Raw genomic sequence first — 21,659 nt, forward strand, 5'->3', positions numbered from 1 at the left:
AAGGAAGGTGATGAGTCAGCATACAGGATGGTGATTGAAAATCTGGCTGAATGGTGCACCAACAACAACCTTGCACTCAATGTCACCAAAACGTAGGAAAGCCAGAGGTATACAATCCAGTGATCATTGGGGAAATCAGAGGTGGAGAGGTTGAGCATTAAGTTGTTGGGAGTCACTACCTCAAAAGAACTTTCCTGGACCCAACACAGCAATGTCATCTGGAAGAAACCACGTCAGCACCTCGACTTGCTCAGGAGTTTGCGTATGTTTGGTATGACTCCAGAAAGCCTAGAAACATTCTACAGAAGTGTGGTAAAAAGTGTGCTGATGGGCTGCATCACAGTCTGATATAGAAACACCAATACCACTGAGCATAAAGTCCTCTAAAAGGTAGTGGACACAGCCCATCACAGGCCAAACCCTCCGCACTATTGAGTACATCTACAAGGAACGCTGCCATCGGAGGGCAGCAGCAATCATCAAAGACCCACACCACCCAGTACTTGCTCTGTTTTCGCTGCTGCCATCAGGAAAGTGGTAGAGGTGCCATAAGACTCGCACCACAAGGTCCAGGAACAGCTGCTCCCCCTCCACCATCAGACACCTCAACGACAAACTCAATCAGGGACTCCTTTAATGACTTACTTTTGCACTTTATTGATTTTCTTTGTTCTCTCTGTATTTTATTGACAGTTTGTTTACATTTATTATCTGTTTAGTTTTTTATTTGTTTGCATGTTTATGCTGCGAACAGTTTAATTTTTGAACTATCAGTTCGTGGTAATTCTGCCACGCCCGCAGGATAAAGAAATCTTTGGGTTGTATATGATGTCATGTATGTGCTCTGACAATAGATCTGAAATCTGAAATATCACAACTCAGAGCCACTTGTTCTGGTAGGTTTGTGAGATGAGCTGTAAATCAGATGCTGGTGCAGCTATACTCCTCTGTCTCTGAACTCATCATTGAACCTCAACATTGGAGCACTGATGTGTTGAGAAAAGGAAGGGTTGGATTGAAATGGATATTGCCTCTGGGCCCTCTGTTTTATGTCAGAGATCACTGCTATACCCTGCTGTGAAATGTTAATGCTTGAATTATTTTAATTATTTTAATTTTAAGGTGTTTTAATCACACTTATTTTGAAATGTTCCAGTTTAAATCAATATGTATAATTTTAAAATACATTTGTGACTCAGAGATGTGCAAAAAGTTCAAAAGCCTTTGGAAGTGGCAAGCTGACAGAAGGTTATTCAGGCATTTCACAGTGAGCCCTCAGGAAATGACCAGACACCGAACATTTCTCAGGTGCAGATGGTGAGCTCATCCAGCCCTCTTCATGCAGAATAATTAAGTATGTCCAGGCAGCCTGGGCAGCAAGTCTGTGGAGAAGGCTGGATACAGTGCCACAATCCTCAAATATATACCAATGCGACATTTTCATTTATTCACAACACTTGTGCTGTGACAGCAAATCTCTACTGATTTGTGGTGAACTTCAGACATGTTTGCCTTACAAGCAGCTAAGTTAAGGCTATCATTCTCAATTTGTACAAGCAGCTGTCCCATTAAGACTTGGAGCTGTAAAAGTGGAATGCGGTTGTTCTTATTGAGTTACCAAGAGCAGGGTTGTTCTTTAATTACAAATAATTATCAAGAATCCAATTCATACTTTACTGAAACTCAAAGAAATATTTATGAAAGAGTTGTCAGAAGAACTCTGAGAATTCATGAGAAATGGTTAACCAGGTGAAACCAAATATTGACATTCTTTTCGGAGATGGTGCAGCCTCAACATTAAATGGGGTCTTTGAAAAATAAAGAAGGGGAATTAGTTTGGAAAGAGTAAAGGAAAAGGGTGAAATTCTCTTATTGCGTCCCAGCAGTAATGGCAATGTAAAACAGTATAAATCAGGAAATTTGTGGTTCATAAAATAAGGGCAATACATAAAGACTGGCAAATCAAATTAGCAGTAGTACTGTGGAGGATGAATTCATATGGAAGAGGTTGTTTTATACATCAACCTTTTGTGGAATTGATGAGACTTCTGTTAAGCCATGAGAAAGGATTTATTGGTGAGCAGGTAGTTTAATGGAACAGTCAAAAATGATAAAATATTTAATGAAGATTGAAAGTTAGTTCATTCAATCTGAAACTAGTATTAAAAATTAAGCAGATGTGGTGACATAAGGCATGAGCTGGCTAAGGTAGCTTGGGAAACTCCATCAAGAAATGTAATACTAATCAAGCTGGCAAACTTTTAAAGAATTAATGATAGTTTGCAAGTACCATATATCCTTTTAAGACAAGAAATCCCAGCAGGAAAAGTGGTCTGACCATGGTGGTTAATTAATTTAAAGGTATGACGCACTATCAATTAGACAAAAGACTGGAGTTACAGGATGACAGGATTTTATTACCATAAGACTGGACACATGCTCCTGTTCTGGCCCGATTCCAGGACTCGTACTGAGGGAGGGGCTTGGGCATAACTGTCTTTATTGGGGGATTCCGGGGGAGGAGTTAGAGGGAAGGCAGGCCAGCCATACATAAGGATACAGTGATAGTGGCATAGTAACAACCTACGGTGGTAGCATCACAAGGTAGTATATATAGGAACAAAGGGAAAGATGGCAAATAAAACCAGTAAGCCTTAGGAAATGGAAATTTTCAAAATTTAGCGAACGAAGACCATGCATCTTTGAGTAAAGAGAATGCAACCAAGGAACATAAAAACAGTCTGTATGTAGAAATGAAAAGTTGAGCTAAAGTTAATATGGGTCCTTTACAGAATTTGACAGCAGGAAGTATATTGTGGAAAAAGGAAATGGCAGAGAAATTAAATATATATGGCATATAATATTTGTTTTTATGGAAGAAAGTACTATAAATCTGACAGAACTAGTAAGACTATAGAATTAATGGTTTGCTCAAAGAAATTAACATTAGTTTAAAAAAATCTGGAATTGGAGATATTAATTTGAATAGCAGGAGATAGTGGATGCATTAGTTGTCATGGATACTAGAATAGTTTCACAGATTGAAAGAAAGCAAATGTAAGTTAACTATTTTTAAAAAAAATAGAGGGGGAGAGAAAGCCTTTCCCTCCTATTTTAGTAGGAGGGAAAATGCTGGAATGTATTATTAAAAGTGTGGTAACAAAGCATCTGTAAATAATAGATTGAGTAGGATTGACGTGGACTTATGAAAGGAAATAATATTTAACAAATTTGTTGGAACCTTTAGATATCGTAAATGGAAGAATAGATCAGGAAAACCAGATTAATGTGTTGAATTTGGGATTGAGTAAAGTGCCAGGCATGATATTATTTTAAAAAATTCCAGAGAGCACAATATTGAGGATAATTTAGAGACATAGATTTTGGATTGGTGAATGAACAGAAGACAGTAGGAATAACCTGGTAGTTTTCAGGTTGCAAAGCTATGAGGTGCTCATAATTTCTATCAATGACTTGATTGAATAGGCCAAGTGATATCCCTGCATTGGGAATGATATACTTGTGATAGAGGGAGTACAGCAAAGATTCTGATTAATGAGGAGAAACCAAGATTAATCACCCCCCCCCCTTAATCTTGAGTGTACATTAAGTGATTATATTTCAAGCTGTGTTCTCGTGATTGTAACTTGTTCCTCATGCATGAAGAAGGAATTTTGTCAAGAACTAAAGCTGATTTCATGCAGTAAGATGCAGTCAGACTAATTATTGAAAATTTGTTTCATTTGAAATAATATCCCCAGAGGGTATCTGATGCTTCTTTTGTAAACTGTTTGAAGTAATTGAGTTAATTATAAGCTTTCTTGATCATAAATTTTCAGTCATAGCAATGATAAATAATTGAAGAAGCCCCATATGTTAACTGGTAAAATAATAGATACATCAATATCAAGCTGTTTTATTGTGTTTACGCGTGATATTTGGAAGTGTTGTGTTATCCTCACCTATAGCACTTAAAACACTCTTCATGTTTCTTTAGATGGATGGACGGTTCATTTCTTGATCTAAATGGAGAAAGCCTGGAAGTGGAAGTAGATGAATTCTTTCGTGAGGTTTACAAAATGCTAAAATTCTTCCGGCAGAAGGAAAAGAAAGCAGAAGTGGAGAAAAAGAAAGCAGCCCCTCGCAGGCGACTTGTTGCTGAGGAAGAGGAGGCAGAAGAAAAGAAAGAGAATGCAACTATTGCAATGTGTGATGTAGTCATGGCTCAAATCAAAGACTTTAAGGTAGAAGAAATAATAAATATGCAAAAATAATATGGAGCTTTCAATCCATTATCCAGTGCTAAATTAAAGGAGTCGAGAAGGCATGAAATTTGGGCACCAAATTTTACCTACTGTGTTGCTGGCCGTCTTTAATTTCCTCCATTAATTCCAGTCTCAAGACTCATCTGTCATCCGTTTCCTGCCAACCATATGGTTGCCAACCATATGGCTGTGGTAACTCAGCTATTTTTTTTTTAATCATCTTCTGTCTATCTTATCAGCCAAAAGACTAACAGGAGAGAAGCACTGAGAAATCTAATGGAGTCCAGTCCAAATGTAAAAGAGAATTTTGAGGCCGACCTTCAGAGCTCTTTTGATATCTTTTACTATTTTCTTTTCAATTACTGTAACAATGATTTCTGAGAGGGGAACCTATTTCATATTGTGACAGATTGGAATCTGAGGTTGGTGGAAATTCTGGCCCAAACCTTCTCATCTGCATTGGGGAAAATCCAATTTTCTACAATAGGTTTAGAGTCCCATTTCCAATATTTACATTAAATCAAGATTTTAGTGATTCCATGGTAATGCAGTAGGTGCTTTTGTTACAAGAAAATGGCTGGCTTTATTTATATTGTTTTAAATATAAAACATAAACATCACTGGATTCCACTCCTTCCTCAGCCTCAGCTGTTGAAACTTTCATTCACGCCTCTTTACTCAGATGTGACTATTCCAACAACTTCTTTCTAAGTTCCATAGACTAATTCATTCAAAATGTTGCTGACTATATCTGAATTAGAAGGATCCAATTCCATATCTTGCTCCAGATTAATAAGTAATAATCAATTTTGAAGTTTAATTCTGGTTTCCAAATTTATCTGTGGGATTGTATCCCCTATCTCCAATTTCTCGTATTCTTGACTTTAATCACTTCTTTTGTCTGCAAAGACTCAAAGGACCGGAAATCCTTTCCTAAAAGTTTTAGTAATTGTCCCTCCCAACAGATCTTTAAAATCTATAAATTTACTCTAGTCTCTTCTTTCAAGGCCAAATTTTGTTTAATACTTTTCTGAAGAACCTTTGTTAAAGGTCTATTTAAATTCCAATTATTGTTGAATTTCTAATGTTTGTGTCTAATATTTCCATGGACATTTTGCTGACCTGTTGCCGTGTCTGAAGAAGAATGTGGCATTTGTGAATGAAAATGATTGCATAACCTTTCCTCACCCCAATGAAACCACAGAGAAATCTACCCCCTACCATGCCTAACAGATTGAATGAAGGGAGTGAAGCAGTAAAATTGCATGTTTCATGCTTCAATAAAAGTAGATTACAGAGTGCAGAAATGGTAGTAAAAGATGCTTACAAAACTAAATCACTGAAATGTTAGGAATCTGGAATAGAACAGAAAATACAAATGATGTGTAATGGGCATAGATATTGTAAGGATAATTATACTGAGCATATGAAATACATGATTAGGATAACTCGATACTTCTCCATATTCCTTCAATTTCTTATGTAATTCTTTTATTGATAATTCTGGTTCTGTTAAGTATACTATGATGTCATCTGCAAATAGACTGATTTTATATTCCTTCTCTTTTATTTTTATCCCTCTTATTTTATTTTCTGTTCTTATCAGTTCTGCCAATGGTTCTATAGCTAACACGAACAGTGAGGGAGATAGTGGACATCTCTGCCGAGTTGATCTGCTTAATTTAAATTGGTTTGATATATATCCATTTACTGTTTCCTTCACCAGTGGTCCCTTATATAATGCTTTAATCCAATTAATATATTTCTCTGGTAGGTTGAACCCCTGTAGTACTTTGAATAAATAATTCCATTCTACTCTGTCAAAGGCTTTTTCTGCGTCTAAGGCAACCGCCACTGTTGGCGTCTTGTTTCCTTGTACTGCACGAATTAAGTTAATGAACTTACAGATATTGTCTATTGTTTGTCTTTTCTTAATAAGTATGATTAGGATAACTCTACACAATTTTAAATTTGGTATTTATTTTTCAACACTTGAAAAGGCACAAATAAATTTTAAAAAGCCACAACTGTTTCATTTCTGCAGTTTTGTTTCAGCATGAGTTCTGATTGATTAGATTTGATTTGTTTTAATTTCTAGGAAGTTGTCCCCATTGTGTCTATACTGTGTAATCCGGGTATGAGGCCTCGTCACTGGGCACAGATGTCTGAAATTGTGGGCTTTGATTTGACCCCAGACTCTGGCACAACGTTGAGGAAAATGCTTAAATTGAATCTCAATCCATACTTAGAAAGATTTGAAGAAACTAGTGCTGCTGCCAGCAAGGTAAATGTATACTTAAATTGTTCAATGTTCTATAGAAGGTAGTAAAGGTTTTGTTGATGTCCAAAGATAAAGGTGAGATTATTTTCTCTAAAATAGAATTTGTTAGTGGAAGATTTAATGGAATTGTTATAAAATTTGAGCTTCAATAGAATAAATCAGAACAAAAAATACACAATATTATTTATTGAGTAAGAGCAGATTCTACAGCCCCTCATATTGATTCTGCCATCTAATAAGATCATGGATGAATTTGGTTCCATTGAATTACCTGCTTAATTTTCCTGTGGCTCTCTGAGAATTCAACAATTCCCACCCTCCTGAGAACAAATCTCTCTTCATTCTAGTCATAATTGTTAACTGCTTAACCCAAAATGATGCCCTTTGGTTCTTTATCCAATCACCAGAAGAAACATCTTCAAAGCAGCTGTCTTTTGGAACTCCATCAGAGTCTTTTACGACTCCTGTACTCCTTTTGCCTAGCTTCAGTGTGTATAGGGCCAGGCAATTAATTTGTTCCTTTAAGTAAACAAAGGAAACAATCTAATGGACATTCACATGTCACCTTCAATGCTTATTTATTCTCGTGTAAATAAGGAGAGCTGCACATCAAGTTAGCTTTACCAATGCCCTGTATGGTTGTAGTAAGAATCTCCTAGCTGTACACCCCATCCCTTCCCTTCCACCTATGTCCAATAAGGAGAAACTGTTTCCTTGAGCAGGAATATTAGCAAGCAGTAATAGATTGAGGTTTTTTTATGAATTGGTGGACCAAATGACCTCTCTTCATGCGACGTGGGTGAGTCTATTTTCTTTCCCTTTTGTAAACCTGTTGTTTTTGTAGTGATCAGTCCCTTTTGTCCAATTACAATAAATATGACTTCAAGTTGTACAAATAGCCTAAAATCAGATGAACATTTAAACAACAATGATAAAATGTACTCTAATTATTAAAACAGAAAATATTTATATACAAAATAACCTTAGCTTGTGTGATTTTTTTTTCATTAGGAATTTTCATTGGAAAAGGCCATGCACACAATGGATGAAGCTTGGGAGTCGATCATCTTTTCTACAACTTTATATCGTGATACTGGTGTTTCAATCTTGTCATCTGTAGATGAGATTCAAGCTATCCTTGATGATCAAATTATCAAGACTCAGACAATGAGAGGGTCACCATTCTGTAAACCCTTTGAAGAGAAAATAAAGGTGAGTACCATTGAAAACAATGGTGAGTGCATGTAAATTGAAGTTAACATGAGGAATTTTCTAGCAATTACAAACAATTGGGTGGTAATGATAAAATAAAACAAAATAACTGCAGATGCTTGAAATCCAAAATGAAAAGAAAGTGCTGGCAATACTCAAGATTGGGCAGCATTTTTTGGAAAGAGAAACAGAGATAATATTTCAGATTGAAAACCAAAGGTTTTTTTTTAAGTTGCAGAAAAGGTCAAGGGTGGCGAGCATAAAGGGCATGACTGTGAAAGGGTGGAGACCAAGGTTATTGCATGATGCAAACAGTGGAGATGCTGGCTGAGAGAGGGTGGTAAAAGCATGTTAATCACAGTTCATCTTTCTGGAGTATGTGCAAATAAAGAGAGGTGAATAAGAAATGAGGACAGAGAAAAGAACTGACAAATTTGGAAATGTGAGTTAAGTAGGAAGCATGAGTTATAAACAAATATTGACGGCTTAATTAAGGACCAAAATTATCAGGATGAAGAGGTTAAAATAAATTTTTTTAAATTTAGACATAAAACACAGTAACAGGCCGTTTCAGCCCTCGAGTCCATGCTGCCCAATTTATACCCAATTAAACTACACCCCTGGAAAGTTTTGAACAGTGGGAGGAAGCTGGATCTCCCAGAGGAAACCCACGCAGACACGGGGAGAATGTACAAACTCCTTACAGAGAGCGTGGGATTCAAATCTCAGTCTCGATCGCTGGTGCTGCAAAGGGTTTGCACTAACTGCTACGCCAATCATGCCACCAGAAGTTCAGCATCATATTTTTTGCAAATTGTTTATTTTCTTAATACAGTCATGATTGACTAGTATCTGTGCAAGATTTTAGGGATCGGATTTGAAGTACTGAAATCTGTAAAATGCAAAAGTAAATCAAAAGACTGATAAAATATTTGCTATTATCTATGCTAAAAATGTGCTAAATGTAAACACTCCACTATATTAATAATTTGTATATGGATTATTATGTTAAACTCTAAAAATATTTTAAAAAGAAAATATGCTAAATGTTCACTAAATTGACAGATTAGGTAAAAGTTTTGCAGTGCTGCCATGTTCATCCATGAATAGTGGTGGACATTTAAACAATTAAAAGCAGGTTGGGACGGTAAATATCCCTCGTCCTCAATGATGGCAAAGCAAAGAACGAAGCTCCAAAGACAAGGCTGAGGAATTTATTGAAAGGCAAGGATATTTATTGAGCTGCATCCTCCTTTTAATTGCATTAATCTTTAAATCAAAAGATTTGATTCTTCCCCAGACATAACCAGCACCTGAGATATCAGACAGCAGTCAATTCAAATCAGTGCACACATCATCAGGGGGTGGTTGAGAGCATGGACCCTGACAAAATACAGGCTTGAATGCTCAAGATCAGTGGTAAATGTACAGAATTTTAAATGTGACTCAAAGGTGGCTTATTTTTGTGATGTGCTGTTGGTCAGAAGCAAACACAGAAAACCAAAGACTGTACAGCAGGCTTTATTCGACATAAACTTCCACAGAGCCAGCTGTGAGGAGTGCTGCTGTGAACTCTGAGAATGACTTCAAAGGGCTGGCTCAGGCTTATATCCCAGAAGGTGATTGACACCCGATTGGGTGGGGCTTGGTCCATTCAGGTCAGCTGATTGACAGTCGGCCAGGTGTTGTCTTGCTCCCATGCTCTTCTGCAGGTCCAGTGTACCACCACAATTTTAACATCGAGAAATAATTTGGCTGTATGTGAAAGCATTGTGGGAAAATTGGCCTCCGAGGATTATGGAAAACACTTCACTGGCTGGAGTCATACCCGCCTAAGAGTTTCATCAAAAGCCAATCATCTCATCCCTACGATGTAGCTCCAACGATTCCCCAGAGCAATATTCAAATCAACTTCATCTGCTTCATCAGTGGCTCCCCAGATTCTGTTGAAATGAAGTTGATTCCTGATAGTTGGGCAATATTCATCTCTGTTGTTGGTCCTTCTTATAAAAATTTGCAAAATTACTTAAGGGGGGGCGAGGGGGCCTAGCAGCACTGGAAGACTGCTTTCAGACGAACTGGAGCTATTTTAGGGAGGCAGCCACTTACATTGGACATGTAATTATAGAGGAGTATACGAGCTCAGTGACTGGCTATATCAGCAAGTGCATTGATGATGTCACCGAGATCAAATGATTCACAACCAGGGGTAACCAGAAACTATGGTTGGATGCAGAGGTCCAGGCCCATCTTAGAGCTCGTGATGCTGCCTTCAGGACAGGGGATAGGATGCCACTAAGCTCAGCCAGGGCTGAATTCTCCCGTGCAATCCAGAAGGCAAAGTGAGGGTACACATAGAAGATCCACAGACAGCTGTGTGACACCAGCAACAGGAACATGTGGTAAGGGATCAAGACTATTATGGATCATAAGTCAACCGTGTGAATTAAGGACAATGCCGCCTCCCTTCCAGACAGACTAAACACCTTCTATGCATGGTTTGATTAGAAGAACAGGATGATGGCAAAGAAAGCTCCATGTCTCTCTCTTTTTTTAAAAAAACTTTATTTATTCATTCAAAAAACAAATAATATCTTGATAGAACTCCCATAGCAAAACATATGCAGCAATTAAACATAAACATGAACTTTTTTGTATATATAGAAAAAAAAGAAAAGAAAAAACCCCCCCTTCAGCCAACTCTCCTAAGGAGAGCCATAAAGAAAGAAAAAAGAAAAAATATTAAAGAAAAAGTTAAATATACATATTAAAATCTAATCAATATAAATTGAAATGTAAATATTCTGAGAGCTCCATGTCTCTCTGATGAATGGCCCCCCTCCCTCCGCATAGCCATGGCCAAAGTGAGGGGAACCCTATCCAAGTTGAACCTACACAAGGCAGCACGACCAGACAACATGCTTGGTCAGGTTCTGAAGGACTGTGTTAACCAATTGATGGAGGTCTTCACGGACATCTTTAACACGTCACTGCAGCAGTCCATCATTCCCACAGGGTTTAAGACAGCCACCATAATCCGATACCCAAGAGGGTGACAATAACAGGCGTCACTGACTACCGCCCTGTGGCACTCACCTTCACCATTATGAAATGCTTCGAGTGTCTGGTGATGGATGCATCAAAACACACCTTCCAGCGTCACTGGATCCATTTCAATTTGTCTGCAGATGAAACCATTACACAGACAATGCTATAGCCTCATCCCTTCATTCTGTCCTGGCCCACCTGGTGGATGACGCCTCATACACCAAGCTGTCGTTTATTGACTTCAGCTCTGTATTTAATACCATCATTCCCCAGAGGCTAGTCGAGAAGCTGTCCTCGCTGGGAATCAACGCCCCTCTCTGTAACTGGATCCTGGACTTCCTATTGGAAAGACCACAGCCTGTCCAGGTTAATAGCAGAATGTTGAGCACCATCATGCTGGGCACTGGCACATCTCAGGCCTGTGTGATCAGCCCACTCCTGTTCGTGCTACTGGCCCACGATTGTATCGCCAGATCCAGCTCCAACAGTGTCATCAAGTTTGCAGATGTCACAACAGTAAATGGCCTCCTCAGCAACAACAGTGAGTCGCACTACGGAGAAGAGGCAGAAACTCGTGAAATGGTGCGAGAGCAACAACCTGAGTCTCAACATGGACATGACAAAGGAGATGATAGGGGGCCAGGAACGACCACCCTCCACTTCACATCAATAACTCTGTAGTGGAGAAAATGGAGAGCACTAAGTTCCTTGGAGTTCACTTAATTAATGACCTATCATAGACACTCAACATTTCCTCACTTGTCAAGAAGGCTGTTACAAGTTCAGTGAACCCCATATATCAGCAGCAATAGAAAGACACCAAAGTAATGGTTCCTTAAACAAAATTAGTTTAATTCTCAACTCTTAACTTATCAACACTAAGTTATTAACACAATCCCCCGCCCCCACCTAATCTAAGCACAAGTATGTGCAATGTGTTTTCAAGGAAGTCCTTTTTACTGGCCAATCTTCTTCCACTGTCCACGTTTCCAAGGCTACAGATTTCAGTGCACAAAATCAAACAGTCATTACATTCAAGCAAAATTCAATGCTTTACTGAGAATTGCCAGGCAGGAAAGTTGTGGAGGGTTACAGAGAGGGTTGTTGCTTGTTGGACACCCCAAACAGGAGTGTCTTCTAGAAGAAACTTGTCTTCTTTCCAGGTTCCTCACAGAGTTCTTCTCCTCTTCGCCACACTGGGAAGACTAGCCGCCACACCTGATTTCTACAGAGAGTACACTTAGGCTACCATATTAGAACTCTGCCTTTTCAATAGACTCCTCTTTTGGCGGCCTTTTTTCATACTGCCTTCTGCTAAATGCCTCTCCCTTCTTTTTTTTTTTTTAAATTTTTTATTTTTCACACCATAAATCACAATAGCCATGATATACACTTTGTCTTTTCCACACATTTACAGTGACTTTTTCTCCCTCCCCCCTCCCTCCTCCCAAGCCACCCCACCATCCCCCCCCCCCTCTCATCCATTTTAGTTATACAATCTAGGTTGCATTAATTCAGTTAGACAATGTTGTCATTCAACAAAAATACACCAGAAATTCTACTGAGTCCATTCTTTTCTTCTCTTCTCCTTCCATCAACTTAGGTAATGTTTGTTCCCGGTAGGTTTTCGCTATTGTATTTAATGTAAGGCTCCCATACTTGTTCGAATATTTCAATATTATTTCTTAAACTATATGTTATTTTTTCCAATGGAATACATTTATTCATTTCTATATACCATTGTTGTATTTTCAAATTATCTTCCAATTTCCAGGTTGACATAATACATTTTTTTGCTACAGCGAGGGCTATCTTAACAAATCTTTTTTGTGCATCCTCCAAGTCAATTCCAAATTCTTTATTTTTTATGTTACTTAGGAGAAAGATCTCTGGATTCTTTGGTATATTGTTTTCTGTTATTTTATTTAATATCTGATTGAGATCATCCCAAAATTTTTCTACTCTCTCACATGTCCAGATTGCATGAATTGTTGTTCCCCTTTCTTTTTTACATCGAAAACATCTATCAGATACTGTTGGGTCCCATTTATTTAACTTTTGCGGTGTAATGTATAGTCTGTGTAACCAATTATATTGTATCATACGCAGCCTCGTATTTATTGTATTTCTCATCGTTCCAGAGCATAACTTCTCCCATGTTTCCTTTTTTATCTTTATATTTAAATCTTGTTCCCATTTTTGTTTAGTTTTACCATTTGTTTCCTCATTTTCCTTTTCTTGCAGTTTAATATACATATTTTTTATAAATCTTTTGATTAACATTGTATCTGTAATCACATATTCAAGGTTACTTCCCTCTGGTAAACTCAAGTTGCTTCCTAATTTATCTTTCAAGTAGGATCTCAGTTGGTAATATGCCAGCGCTGTATCTCCCGTTATATTGTACTTATCTCTCATTTGTTCAAAGGATAAGAATCTACTTCCTGAAAAACAATTTTCTATTCTTTTAATCCCTTTTTTTTCCCATTTTCTAAAGGCAAGGTTGTCTATTGTAAAAGGGAGTAGCTTATTTTGCGTCAATATTAGTTTTGGTATATGGTAATTTATTTTATTTCTTTCTACATGAATCTTCTTCCATATATTGAGGAGATGGTGTAATACTGGAGAAGTTCTATGTTGTACCAATTTTTCGTCCCATTTATATAATATGTGTTCAGGTATCTTTTCCCCTATTTTATCTAATTCTAGTCTCGTCCAGTCTGGTTTTTCCCTTGTTTGATAAAAATCTGATAGGTACCTTAATTGTGCGGCTCTATAATAATTTTTGAAGTTTGGCAATTGTAAGCCTCCTTGTTTATACCATTCTGTTAATTTGTCTAGTGCTATCCTCGGTTTCCCCCCTCTCCATAAAAATCTCCTTATTATTTTCTTTAACTCTTTGAAGAATTTTTCTGTCAGTTGTATTGGCAATGCCTGAAATAAGTATAGTATCCTTGGAAAAATGTTCATTTTAATACAGTTTATCCTTCCTATCAGTGTTAGTGGTAGCTCTTTCCAATGCTCTAAATCGTCCTGTAATTTTTTCATTAGTGGATTGTAATTGAGTTTATATAATTGGCCTAGATTTTTGTTTATTTGCACACCTAGGTATCTTATTGCCTGCGTTTGCCATCTGAATGGGGATTCCTCCTTAAATTTTGAGAAATCCGCGTTATTCATAGGCATTGCTTCACTTTTATTTACGTTTATCTTGTATCCCGACACTTCTCCATATTCCTTCAATTTCTTATATAGTTCTTTTATTGCTAGTTCTGGTTCTGTTAAGTACACTATCACATCATCCGCAAACAGACTGATTTTATATTCCCTGTCTTTTATTTTTATTCCTTTTATATTATTATCTCTTCTTATCGATTCTGCTAGTGGTTCTATAGCTAGCGCAAACAATAATGGTGATAGTGGGCATCCCTGCCGCGTTGACCTGCTTAAGTTAAATTGCTTTGATACATGTCCATTTACTGTCACTTTCGCTAACGGTCCCTTATATAATGCTTTAATCCAATTAATATACTTCTCTGGTAAACTGAATTTTTGCAATACTTTGAACAAGTAATTCCATTCTACTCTGTCGAAGGCCTTCTCTGCGTCTAAAGCAACTGCTACTGCCGGTGCTTTATTTCCTTCTACTGCATGAATTAAGTTAATAAATTTACAAATATTGTCTGTTGTGCGTCTTTTTTTGATAAATCCAGTTTGGTCTAAATTTACCATTTTCGGTACCTGTTCTGCTAATCTGTTCGCTAATAGTTTAGCTATTATCTTATAATCTGTGTTTAGCAAAGATATTGGTCTATATGACGCTGGTGAGAGTGGATCTTTCCCTTGTTTTAGTATCACTGTAATTATTGCTGTTTTACATGAATCTGGTAAGTTTTGTGTCTCATCAATCTGGTTGATTACATCCAGGAGGGGCGGTATTATTAGGTCTTTAAATGTTTTGTAGAATTCTATTGGGAGTCCATCCTCTCCTGGTGTCTTATTATTTGGTAAATTTTTTATTATCTCTTGTATTTCTACTGTTCCAAATGGTTCTGTTAATTTATTTTGTTCCTCTATTTGTAGTTTTGGTAGTTCAATTTTAGTCAAAAATTCATCTATTTTCCCTTCTTTCCCTTCGTTTTCGGTTCGGTATAATTGTTCATAGAATTCTCTAAAGTTTTCCTTAATTTCTTTTGGATTATATGTAATTTGTTTGTCTTTTTTCCTTGTTGCCAATACCATTTTCTTAGTTTGCTCTGTCTTAAGCTGCCATGCTAGGATTTTGTGTGTTTTTTCCCCAGTTCATAATATTTCTGTTTTGTCTTCATTATATTCTTCTCCACCTTATATGTTTGTAATGTTTCATATTTTATTTTTTTATCCGCCAATTCTCATCTTTTGGTTGTATCTTCCTTTATTGCTAATTTTTTTTCTATGTTTATTATTTCCCTTTCCAACTGCTCTGTTTCCTGATTATAGTCCTTCTTCATCTTGGTTGCATAACTTATTATTTGCCCTCTAATGAATGCTTTCATTGCGTCCCATAGTATAAACTTATCTTCCACTGATTCCGTATTTACTTCAAAGTACATTTTTAATTGTTTTTCAATAAATTCTCTAAAATCCTGTCTTTTAAGTAGCATGGGGTTTAATCTCCATCTATACATTCTTGGAGGGATGTCTTCTAGCTCTATTGCCAATAACAGGGGTGAGTGGTCCGATAATAGTCTAGCTTTATATTCCGTTTTCCTAACTCTCCCTTGTATGTGGGCTGATAACAGGAATAGGTCTATCCTTGAGTATGTTTTATGTCTAGTCGAGTAGTATGAGTATTCCTTTTCTTTTGGGTTTTGTTTCCTCCATATGTCCACAAGTTTCATTTCTTGCATTGATTTATTTATAAATTTGGTTACTTTGTTCTTCCTGTTAATTTTTTTCCCCGTTTTATCCATATTTGGATCCAAATTCAGATTGAAATCCCCTCCTATTAGTATGTTCCCTTGCGTATTAGCTACCTTCAAAAAGATATCTTGCATAAACTTTTGATCTTCTTCGTTAGGTGAATATATATTAAGTAGATTCCAAAGCTCTGAATATATCTGACATTTTATCATAACATATCTCCCTGCTGGATCTATTATTTCCTCTTCTATTTTAAATGGCACATTTTTGCTAATTAATATAGCCACTCCTCTTGCTTTTGAATTATACGATGCTGCTGTTACATGTCCTACCCAATCTCTCTTTAATTTCTTGTGCTCCAATTCAGTTAAATGTGTTTCTTGGACAAATGCTATATCTATTTTTTCCTTTTTCAGTAAATTTAGTAGTTTCTTCCTTTTAATTTGGTTATGTATTCCATTAATATTTAGAGTCATATAGTTCAGCGTAGCCATTTTATATTTTGTTTATCTTCTCTTTCCGTTTTTCCATCATTACCTTTCCTCCTTTTCCATTTCTGTTTTCTTATTTTCAACTCTTTACCAGACAACATTCCTATAACATCCAACATTTTCCTTATTCTCCTATTTCTATCTTCTTTATCCCCAATCTCCCCTTCCCCTCCTGAGTTGCCCTTTATCCCTTGTCGGACAACCACATCTCCCCTCTCCATTTGGATTTGCGAATCCACTCGCAAGCGTCAACTGATTTTGCAGTGACCGCTCTTTTCCCCCCACCCAGCCCCCCCCAGAAAAGATTTCGTTTTTTATATGTCACAAAGGTCACTCTTTTAGTTCCCTCCTTATTCTCTCTATTCCATTACCTTCCCTTGTTAATTCTTGTCTATACTTTCTATGTTTTCCTCTAATTACAGATACTTTCACATATGCCCATTGTCTCTATTCACTCTTATACCTCTTTACCCGCATACATATCAATCGTGGTCATTTTTACCCTCCTTACCCGTCTTCATCCCTCAGTCTATTTTTGTCTTTACCCACATACATATCAATCGTGATAATTTTTGCTCTCATTACCCGTCTTCATCCCTCAGTCTATTTTTGTAATTGTTCTGCAAATTTTCGTGCTTCTTCTGGATCCGAGAATAGTCTGTTTTGTTGTCCTGGGATAAATATTTTCAATACCGCAGGATGCTTCAGTGTAAATTTATATCCTTTCTTCCATAAAATCGCTTTTGCTGCATTGAACTCTTTTCTCTTCTTTAGGAGTTCAAAGCTTATATCTGGATAAATGAAGATTTTTTGCCCTTTATACTCCAGTGGTTTGTTGCCCTCTCTTACTTTTTCCATTGTCTTCTCCAGTACCTTTTCTCTTGTAGTATATCTTAGGAATTTTACTACAATAGATCTTGGTTTTTGTTGTGGTTGTGGTTTAGGGGCCAATGCTCTATGTGCCCTTTCTATTTCCATTTCTTGCTGTAGTTCTGGACATCCTAGGGCCTTAGGGATCCATTCTTTTATAAACTCCCTCATATTCTTGCCTTCTACATCTTCCTTGAGGCCCACTATCTTTATGTTATTTCTTCTGTTATAATTTTCCATTATATCTATTTTTTGGGCTAGTAATTCTTGTGTCTCTTTAGTTTTTTTATTAGATTCCTCCAATTTCTTTTTTAAGTCTTCTACCTCCATTTCTGCTGCTATTGCCCGTTCTTCCATCTTGTCCATTTTTTTCCCCATTTCTGTTAAGGTCATATCCATTTTATTTATTTTCTTTTCTGTGTTGTTTATTCTTCTTCTTAAATCATTGAATTCCTGTGTTTGCCATTCTTTAAATGACTCCATGTATCCTCTAACAAGAGCAAGTACCTCCTTTACCTTGCCTATCTTTTCTTCTTCTATTTCCCTGTACTCTTCCTCTTCCTCTTCTTCTTCCTCTAGGTTGACCATCTGTTGTTTCTTTGCTGCCCTTTCCTCCTCTTCTTTCTTGTTTCTATTGTCTTCTGTGGTCTCTTCTTGCTGCAGGTGTTCTGCAGCTGTCGTTGCCGGCTGTGGAGATCGACTCCCCAGCTGGTCCCCCCTCCCGTCGGTGTGTTTTTTTGTATGCGCATCGCGCATGCGCGAGGAGTCGCGCATGCGCGGTTGCGCATTTTTACTCGGCTCTGTGAGCCATTGTTGTAGTTCTCTTTCTACCGACCTGAGGTAGTGGGGTCTTCTCTCCACAGCGGGCTTCTTCGGACAGGTAAGGCCTTCACCTTTTTCCTCCGTTGTCTTCTCTTCCTCTCTTCTTTCCGTTGATTTTGATTTTTCTCCTTTTGTCTCCATCTTCTTTCCACCTTTATACTCACTTTTCTTTAACTTGTATTTCTGTGCCTTTGTATTTTCTCTTGTTTTTCCCGACTTTTCTGGAGAGGGCTGGAGTTCACCGTCCGGCCACTACTCCATCACGTGACTCCTCATGCCTCTCCCTTCTTGATGTTCCAGGCACTGTTTTGTTTTGCTTTCACTTTGCAAATGTTGCAGTTTCCTGACTTTGCTTGCAAATGTTGCTAAAGCCCAGAACCTTCTATTTGCACCTGACCTTAGAACTTTGCAAGGCTGTGTCTGTGAAAAGCATACAACCTAACATCTAATCCAATTCTAATCCCTTTTATAAGCATATATTTAATTAACCCTTTGCATCACAAGACACAACTGCACTTCCTGAGAAGACTGAAGTAGGCAAGATAAGTGGACACCATTATGTTAACCTTCTATGGGAGCTCTATCAAGATCGACCTAGCTGGCTGCATCACAGTGTGGGACAGTTGCTGCAGAGAAATGGATCAGAGGTCAAACCACAGGACCATAAGAGTGGCAGAGAGGATCACTGGAGTCTCCCTCCCCCCATTGACGTGATCTACCAGGATTGTTGTCTGAAGAGAGCACACAAAATCATTGAAGATCCTTTCCACCCTGCACACAGCATCTTTCAGCTGCTCCTGTCGGGGAAGAGATACAGGAGGATGAGCGCCAGCACCATGAGGCTGAGGAACAGCTTCTTCCCATGGGCAGTGAGAATGCTGAACGACCAAAGGAACTGCTCACACTAACCATCCAAGACCCTCATTTGTACAAAACAATATTTACATTATTTTTTACAGATATAATATTTGTTCTGCATATGTATTATTTGTCTGTGTGTTATGTCTGGTTATTTGCCTTCATGTTTTTGCACAAAGGACCAGAGAGCACTGTCCTCAGGTTGTACTTGTACAATCAGATGATGATAAACTTGACGTGATTTGACTAAAGTTAAATGGCAAAACTCAGATGTGGATGTTTATTCAAAGGAGTTGATGTGACATTTAGAGTGTATGTTGGGCCATTCTTCACTCAAAGTGCTTGAACTTAATTGGATAGAAAAACAATGAAATCAAAAGCACAGAATAGGATGTTAAAAGAAAAGGAAGATCATTTGGATGAATGAAGAGGATGATGGTCCAAGTGATATACTGAGATTTTGAGACTGGCAGTAAATATTATTGACACATTAAGCTACCAACAAGCTTGGGACTATGGTGAATGGGTATTTTTTCCCAAGGTAAGATGCTCCCTGTGTTTTGTTGTGTTGTGGTGCTTTTAATTGCAAAAAAAAAGAAAAATTCAGAACAATTTTATAACAATAGCTATCTTTTTAACAGCATTACTTTAAAAAAAAAGTTCATTTGCATTTTGAGTTGGCTAAATGTTCAACTTTTACCTTAATGATCATGTGATACACTTCTTCAGTGAATTTGATGTTTTAAAGTAATGGGTGAAAAATTGTCACATTAATATGAAGACTTGTACCTGAATTGTAAACATAAGTTTATGAACTATATCTTCTTCTTCTTTGGCTTGGCTTCACGGACAAAGATTTATGGAGGGGTAAAAGTCCACGTCAGCTGCAGGCTCGTTTGTGGCTGACAAGTCCGATGCGGGACAGGCAGACACGGTTGCAGCGGTTGCAGGGGAAAATTGGTTATTTGGGGTTGGGTGTTGGGTTTTCCCTCCTTTGTCTTTTGTCAGTGAGGTGGGCTCTGCGGTATAGCACCTGAAAGATGCTGTGTGCAGGGTGGAAAGGATCTTCAATGATTTTGTGTGCTCTCTTCAGACAACAATCCTGGTAGATCACGTCAATGGGGGGAGGGAGACTCCAGTGATCCTCTCTGCCATTCTTATGGTCCTGTGGTTTGACCTCTGATCCATTTCTCTGCAGCAACTGTCCCACACTGTGATGCAGCCGGCTAGGACGATCTTGATAGAGCTCCCATAGAAGGTTAACATAATGGTGTCCGCTTATCTTGCCTACTTCACTCTTCTCAGGAAGTGCAGTAGTGTCTTGTGATGCGGTATAGATGATAAAAAAAAACTAATATTGTCAATGAGAACATTTTCTTCCTTAATTGATTGGGTAACAAGATTGTCTTATTTTTAACTAATTAGATATAATGATCATTTTAGGGGCATCAACCCATATTTCTCTCGAGGATGCTGATATTGAAATGCATTATTTTAACATAACATTTCCTACTTTGTATGTGTGTTTAAGAATTGGGAGGAGCGCCTAATTAACATTCAGGAAACCATTGATGAATGGTTGAAAGTCCAGGCTCAATGGCTCTATCTGGATCCAATTTTTTCCTCTGAGGATATCATGCAACAAATGCCAGAAGAGGGCCGTCTCTTCCAAACAGTAGACAGGAACTGGAAAGATATCATGAGGCACTGTGCTAAAAATCCTAAGGTATGTACAGATGGAAATTAAAATAAATGAGTTAAGAGATATTCTTGGTCCAGACATTTTGTTTTATAATCTTCATCACAGGTTCTGGCAGCGACCTCGATGACAGGATTATTGACAAAGCTGCAGGATTGTAACCGTTTATTGGAAAAAATCATGAAAGGACTAAATGCCTACCTGGAGAAAAAGCGGCTCTTCTTTCCTCGGTATGTTATGAACAATGATGTAATTAAACAGAAGAATTAGCCAGATAACAATAAATGTGCAAATTATCTTTAAAACAAATCATGAATCATCGAGCCAAAAGCATACATACAACCACTGCATTAAAAAGGACAACCTGTATTCAAACATCTTTAATGTAGTGTAAAATATTCAAAACACTTCATTGAAGCGTTATCAAATAAGATTTGATGGTGAGCCATGTGAGACACTAGGACAGTCTGGATCAATCAGGCAGATTTCAAGGTGAAGTTTCTAGGAAGACAAAGGATTAGAAAGACAATTCCAAAGTTCAGTGCCAAAGCTATTGAAAGTAGTGACAAGTTGATTAAAATAGGACATGTACGAGGTCAGAATTAGAGCAATGCAAAGATGTAGATTGGAATTTCTATGGCTAGAAGATATTAAAAAGATATGGAAAAGCAAGAACATAAAGGGATTTAATTCAACGACAAAAATTTTAATACTAAGCCATGTTGAACTGAATGGTGCAGGGATGAATTATGAACAGGATGGTGCAGGTTAAGACTAGAAGAACTGTTTGAGGTAATCTCTTATTTTTGGAAGGTGGAAGATGGGACGTTGTGCAGAAGTTCATTTTTGGAATGTGGGAGCAAACAGCAGTGCACAAGAGGGAATGTGCAAACTCCACAGAGACAGCACACAAAGATTGAATGTGGGTTTCTAAAGCTGTGTGGCAGCAAATATACTGGCTGTGTCTCTGCACTGTTCTTTGTGCATGGCAAAGGGGAGGATTTTAGAAGAGATGCCAGATGACAACACTATTATAACGAGTATCTAAGCAGAAGAAACTATTACAGTAAAACCTCCGGTATCTGGCTCCTATGAGGATTGGTAGATGCTAGATAAATCAATTTGCTGGTTGCTTGAAATTGCATGTTGCATGAATTGAAAACTGATCATTTGGGGATGCCAATTTTAAACTTTAGTATTTTTTACCTATT

The 21,659-nt window shown here is 37.6% G+C and overlaps 1 protein-coding gene across 4 annotated transcripts in view; it reads left to right on the forward strand.

The window, feature by feature from the left end:
- Nucleotides 1-21,659, forward strand: part of dnah12 (dynein, axonemal, heavy chain 12) — a 230,102-nt gene that overhangs the window by 70,163 nt on the left and 138,280 nt on the right. For all 4 annotated transcript variants that reach the window (XM_069939623.1, XM_069939622.1, XM_069939624.1 and 1 more), the window contains 5 exons: nucleotides 3,998-4,244; nucleotides 6,364-6,549; nucleotides 7,558-7,758; nucleotides 20,281-20,475; nucleotides 20,557-20,678. In XM_069939623.1, coding sequence (XP_069795724.1) covers nucleotides 3,998-4,244; nucleotides 6,364-6,549; nucleotides 7,558-7,758; nucleotides 20,281-20,475; nucleotides 20,557-20,678 — 951 coding nt within the window. The remainder of the gene's footprint in view (nucleotides 1-3,997; nucleotides 4,245-6,363; nucleotides 6,550-7,557; nucleotides 7,759-20,280; nucleotides 20,476-20,556; nucleotides 20,679-21,659) is intronic.

This window comes from Narcine bancroftii, chromosome 5 (genome assembly GCF_036971445.1).
Source record: "Narcine bancroftii isolate sNarBan1 chromosome 5, sNarBan1.hap1, whole genome shotgun sequence".
Taxonomy (NCBI): domain Eukaryota; kingdom Metazoa; phylum Chordata; class Chondrichthyes; order Torpediniformes; family Narcinidae; genus Narcine; species Narcine bancroftii.